This window comes from Sceloporus undulatus, unplaced genomic scaffold, assembly GCF_019175285.1.
Source record: "Sceloporus undulatus isolate JIND9_A2432 ecotype Alabama unplaced genomic scaffold, SceUnd_v1.1 scaffold_18, whole genome shotgun sequence".
Taxonomy (NCBI): domain Eukaryota; kingdom Metazoa; phylum Chordata; class Lepidosauria; order Squamata; family Phrynosomatidae; genus Sceloporus; species Sceloporus undulatus.
Genome location: NW_024802940.1, coordinates 540293 through 546821, shown reverse-complemented (window position 1 = coordinate 546821; position 6529 = coordinate 540293). Strand labels below are relative to the sequence as shown.

At 42.4% G+C, this 6529-nt stretch overlaps 1 protein-coding gene across 2 annotated transcripts in view; it reads right to left on the bottom strand.

Annotated features, from left to right (window-relative positions):
• The window catches only part of LOC121917437 (tetratricopeptide repeat protein 39C), a 66991-nt gene that overhangs the window by 7801 nt on the left and 52661 nt on the right, over window positions 1-6529 (bottom strand). For both annotated transcript variants that reach the window (XM_042443402.1, XM_042443403.1), the window contains 2 exons: window positions 4372-4469; window positions 669-773 (listed from right to left, as the gene is read on the bottom strand). In XM_042443402.1, coding sequence (XP_042299336.1) covers window positions 669-773; window positions 4372-4469 — 203 coding nt within the window. The remainder of the gene's footprint in view (window positions 1-668; window positions 774-4371; window positions 4470-6529) is intronic.

The window sequence follows — 6529 nt, the reverse complement described above, 5'->3', positions numbered from 1 at the left end:
AAGCAGCAGAAAACAAGTTTGCTCCCTCCTCAATATGACATCCCTTCAAATATTTAAACAGGGCTATCATATCACCTCTTAATCTTCTTTTCTCCAAGCTAAACATCCCCAGCTCCTTAAGTCGTTCCTCATAGGGCATGGTTTCCAGACCCTTCACCATTTTAGTCACCCTCCTTTGGACACGTTCCAGTTTCTCAACATCCTTTTAAAATTGTGGTGCCCAGAACTGGACACAATATTCCAGGTGGGGCCTGACCAAAGCAGAATATAGTGGCACTATTACTTCTCTTGATCTAGACACTATACTTTTACTGATGCAGCCTAAAATTGCATTGGCCTTTTTAGGTGCCGCATCGCACTGTTGACTCATGTTGAACTTGTGTTCTACTTGGACTCCTAGATCCCTTTCACATGTAGTTTCAAGCCATGTATTCACTGAATCAGTAGTTGCAGAATCTGTGGATATGGAGGGCCAACTATAACAATAACAAGCATTAAATTGCAAGATTGAATGCAGGGACATACCCAACAAAAAAGCAGCCAAGAAAGAAAGAAAGAATAGACTTGATGTGAAAAATACCCATTCTAGATCACTTGTAACCATAACTATATGAAGCTGTAACTAGCAGCTCAACCTATATCCTAGCCCATTTCACATGCTTTGTTACCTGAGCATCTTCTAATAAAAGACAACCTAGTTCATAGCAAGCATATGGCTGAATGTACAAGTTGTTTTGGCGACACAGTTCATCTTTAAGGGCTTGTTGAAAGAACTGCAAAAGAAAACAAACACATTCAACACACAGCAATATTTCCAAGAACAAAATAAGCTCTTGCTCTAGACACAAAAGATCTCATTACAACATGCAACATTATTCAGCTTTCAAACCAATTAATTTTCCAAACTGATTAATAATAATAATAATAATAATAATAATAATAATAATAAGTTTTATTTATATTGTCCCGTCTCTCCCGATGGATCGAGGCGGGATTACAACAGAATTATATAAACACAATGATACTAATAACAGTTATTTAAAATCACAATATAAAACATATCTCATCTAAAAACAATTGGTACAATATAAAAATTTATCACAGCCTGAGGTAGACTCCTGATCGGGAGGTAGCGAACTTGTTGAATCTATAAAAGATCAGGAGGGTATGCTTGCCGGAAGAGGTATGTTTTCAGCGCCTTTTTGAAGGTGTCCAAGGTGGGAATGAGTCGAAGCTCTTCCGGAAGGTTGTTCCAAATCCTTGGGGCCCTAGCCAAGAATGCTCTCTGGTGAGTAGATGTTAATCTCACCTTGGGGTGTTCAAGTAGGTTCTTCCCAGATGTTCTGAGAGTGCGGGGCAGATTATGTCGGGAGAGGCGTTCCCTTAAGTAACTTGGGCCCAAGCCATATAGGGCTTTAAAGGTGATCACCAACACTTTGTATTGCGCCCGAAAGCTAATTGGCAGCCAGTGTAAGGATTTTAGTACAAGTGTTATGTGGTCTGACCTTGAGGTACCAGTGACCAATCTGGCTGCGGCATTTTGGACTAGCTGAAGCTTCCAAACTTGGTGCAAAGGTAGCCCCATGTAGAGCTCATTACAGTAATGTAAACGAGAGGTTACCAGTGCGTGTACTACAGTTTCAAGGTCCTTTCAGTCCAGACAGGGGGCGCAGTTGGCATATCAGCCAAAGCTGGTACCAAGCACTCCTGGCCATCGCATCTACTTGAGATGATAACTGTAGGGGTGAGTCCAGTACTACTCCCAAACTGCAAACTTTGTCCTTTAGGGGAAGTGTGACCCCGTCCAGGACTGGGTGGCAAATTTCCTGTCTGGACTTGGGTACCTCCATTTTCTCTGGATTCTGCCCTGGTGGCGCAGTGGTTAAATGCCTGTACTGCAGCCATTCACTCAAAACCACAAGGTTGCGAGTTCAAGACCAGCAAAAGGGCCCAAGCTCGACTCAGGCTTGCATCCTTCCGAGGTCGCTAAAATGAGTACCCAGACTGTTGGGGACAAATTAGCTTACTTGCTAATTAGCTTACTTGCTGTTCACCGCTATGATCTTTGGAATAGCGGTATATAAATAAAACAAATTATTATTAAATTATTATCTTGTTTCCCCTCATCCATCCCATTACAGACTCAAGGCAGGCATTCAGAGGAGAGATGCCATCCCTAGTCACTGCAGCAGTCGGAGACATAGAGAAGTGAATTTGGGTGTCATCGGCATATTGATAACACTGCGCCCCATATCTCCGGATGGTCTCTCCCAGCGGCTTCATGTAAATGTTAAAAAGCATGGGGGACAGAATAGCGTCCTGAGGGACACCAGATGTCAGTTCCCTTTTGCGAGAACAAATGTCCCCCAGCATCACCGTTTGGCATCTGCCCAAGAGATAGGAACGGAACCACTGGAGCGCAGTGCCCCCAATACCTAGCTCCCTCAGGCGCTCCAGAAGGATACCATGGTCAATGGTATTGAATGCTGCTGAGATGTCTAAGAGCACCAACAGGGCCACACTTCCCCTGTCGATGTCCAGATGGAGATCATCAGCTAGGGTCACCATGGCAGTTTCAACTCCGTATCCCGCCCTAAAGCCAGTTTGAAATGGGTCCATATGTCAAATCAAAACAACATTGGGAAAAATGTACATGTAGTGTACATTGCAGTGCAGTGTAATTGTTTTTTGTCACCTCCCCACCATCTATGCACACTGTTGCACAAACACACTACCAGCAACTGCCTGCTGCCTAGATGCCATTCCATTGGAGGGCCGCCCCTTTGAATGGTCACACAGTTGCACCTGCAATCGTCCATGGGTACAGGGCATCAGCACATCAGTGTACCTAGTAAAACACTGGCAAAGCACAATCATGGAGACCCACCCTCTTCATGCCCGCTTCACCCCATGCCCCCTCTTGGACTGTCTGGTTGTGTATGTTGTTGTTACATCCATTGGAAGTGTCACTCTTTCATTTTTTTGTATTGCTGCCCCAACTGCTGGGGTATGGCAGCTCCATCTTTTTTAAATGCATATCTGTGTTGGGGCGTTTATATGCAGCTTTAGGGTTAAAGTTATGATAGATCACTTCTTTAAAACAGCTCTGGTGTCAGGGCATTTATATGCAGGGTTGAAGGTACATATTTTGCGGGCTAAATTGGAATATTCCAGGTTCTTTTTGCTCCGGCTTTTATAACGCAGCTTCTAGCTGGTTTCTGTATACTTTGGAGGTGTGCGTTATTTAAACGGCCCACCTTCAAAGCGGTTTGAAAATGCTTTATTTGGTCCGTGTGTTTCAGCATTATCCAACTGGCAGAAGCCATCCATCCAGAACTTTCTACCTGATCCCTTTCATAGGAGATGAGAGTGCTTAAACCTGAGAACTTCTGCATGCAAAGCTTATGTTCTGTTACTATAGTTCCTATCCAAATAAATTATTAATTTCCTCAGAGTTCAAGCCAATCCCAATTATCACAGTGAGTGCCCCGTTCATCAAGGAAGGGAGAACTAAACCATGCTTAGTTCCCTGTGGTTGTTTCTCTGCATATGACACATTCTGTTTGAAGGGATTCTAATCTTGAATAAAGTACGCCACCTAATCCATGCTAATTTTGTGCAAGGTGGAGGTTACTCTGCTTTTCCTGGTTTAACAGCCTTTTAGTCCCTATATAAATCTTCTTTATAGAGAAAAACACAAATCCAGTGTTCACTCTGGAAAAGCATAATGAGCAGGGAATTAGTTGAAAATTTTATTGAGAGAAATTCCCTGCTCTTGGGAAACTCTGATACTAGAGTGAGAAAAAGTGTGCAGCAGGCAAATCTGTCCATTGCAGGTGAAGTGCATTTTAAAGAATTGAGAGGAAGATGAAATGGAAACTAGCTGGAAAATTAAGTTGGTGAAGTAAACAAACCTAAGAGGTCAAGGAAAGGCCACAGGGAAAAAGATGAGACCAGTGTAGGCTTCTAATCCCAGAGGATGTGATTTTTAAGGTATCAGATAGGGGAAAGCAGCAGGGATGCACTGCTTAAGAAGGGGCAAGCTCCAGAAGGGGAAGAAGACTACAGCACGCGAGAATGTCCTGGCTATGCTCTGATTAAACAAATCCAAACAAAAACAAAAACTCTGTAATATCCTCTTTGTTTTTTGGTTCAGTCAGATGGTCTTGCTCTACTAGACAGGAGTCAGTCCCATTCTCTAGTGCCCATTCTCTAGCTATTTCATTTTGCACAATTTTGAATTTTCATTTGCTATGATATCTATAAGGTGTGCATTTTCCCTTGCTAATTCACACAACTTGATCTGAAACATCAAAACACATTAACGTATTTCATCTTTCAGCTCTTACTAGATGCATAACAAAAATGTACCTGAACAGCATCTTCGGCATTTCCTAAGCATTTATGTATGGCACCAAGCAGCAGGTTCTTCAAACCAACAACAGTAGAATCATCAACTTCTTGGCAAGCTTTATTGGGGCACAAAGCAAGACTAGGCTGAAATTTTCATTTTTTAAAATGTGAGTTATTGTTCCTAATTCCTAAGCCCCACCCCATAATCCCCCATGTTAGAACTATGATGCTTCGAACTGATGTTGACCAATTTAAGTTGAGAAAGCTGCTAAGAAAGCTTTAAACCACATTCCCAATTCAGTGGATGTTCCATTTCCTTCTACTCTAACTAAGAACTAGACAAAGAGTGCAAATCTGACCACTTCCAATTGTCAGTTCTGTACAAAAAAAAATCAGACATAAAAGAATCAGTGAACTACAGCTTGAAGCAAATAACTTCCTTTACCAAACATAGAATGTACATCTTAAATACAAATACACTGCTCCCTCGGGTTACGAAATTAATTCGTTCCGCGGCCACTTTCGTAACCCGAAAAGCCTTCGTAAGCCGAATTGCCATAGGCGCTAATGGGGAAAAGCCGCGTTTCGTGCGAAAAAGCGCCGAAAAGCACCAAAAAATTTTTTCGTAACCCGAAAAAACATTCGTAACCCGGAACAATTATTTCCAATGGGATTTTTTCGTATCCCGGAAATTTCGTAACCTGGGTATTTCGTATCCCGGGGTACCACTGTACTAGCACCCACCCATAATATATTTACATGATACAAACTGGGCTTGCATAAATTAAGCTGAAATTAGAAATATCAGCATCTTATTAATATTGACATCAGAATTTGCAGAAATTAAGTAAGAGTAAAATACATAAGGATTTAGAGTGAATCCATAAGCACAAAGGAACTGCAAGAAAAAAGTGATCAATACAGAACAATTGCATGTGATATTAATATTTTATTGCAGGGATGGGCAACTGCCCCTCCTGTCTTTCCTGCAGAAGATGGACAGGCATCAATTTCTATGCCCTCTCAAAGGTAACCTGGGATGGAAGTGATTAGATTACGATACAGTACTTTCCTCTCAAGTCACCTTCAGGTCACTTTTATAACTCAACAAATGAATTTGTGAGAGCCAGCATGGTGTAGCAGTTTTGAGCACTGGACTATTACTCTGGAGATCAGGGTTCGAATCCTGGCTTGGCCATGAAACCCACTGAGTGACTCTGGGTAAACCACATGCTCTCAGCCTCAGAGGATGGCAATGGCAAACCCCCTCTGAAGAAATTTGCAAAGACAACCCCATGATAGTTTCGCCTTAGGATTGCATGAGTGAAAAACAATTTGAAGGCACACAACAACAACAACAAATATGAATTAATACCCTGTACCTGCCAGGACTCACCTTTCCCATCCTTCCTACTTTGTGAAAAACTGAAGTAGGCATGACTAATCACTTGTTTTCAACTACAAAAACTTAGTCACACCTGCTTCAGCTTTTCGCAAAGGAGGAAGCTGATCCTCCAGAAAAAGGCAGAGACTGCAGTAGAAGATTGAGAAAGCATTACTTTCACCTTTACCTGCCTTCAGCAGACCAGCCCCACTCACATAGGAGCAGGAGGAAGCTTGCCTTTTTAGGGGTAGGGAACTCTTCTGTGAGCCTTAACACTACTCCTTGCTCACACCACAGGTGAAATGATAATTCCCCCCTCCCCCTTTAAATCAGAGGATAGAGTGCACAATGGGAATGCTGACCTCCAAGGTCTTGCTGGGGGCTGGAGGGTGGGGTGATAATGCAGCTTTCCAAACCTGGCATAAACACACTCATCAAGGCCTTCCAATTGCAACCACACTTACACTCCAAGACTGGAAAGACAAATACTACTGTATCTACCAAACAGTGTTTTAAAGATCTAACTCATTTATTTACTATTCATGTGTAGATGTAGAGTGTGCCATATGCAGTATGGCATGTACAATGGTCATATGACCAGAAATCCTGTTGTTCAACTATGCTAGTATAAGTATTGCTGTGTAGGCTATCAGAGAAGGTAGAAAGACTTTGGGCACTGTGGCCAGGAAGGAAGCCAGGCAGGAAGGCAGGCACTAGGGAAACAAGTAGAAACGATGCAGTTTGACATCACTAAGTGGCATAGCCCCACATTATGGAACCCTGGGATTAGTA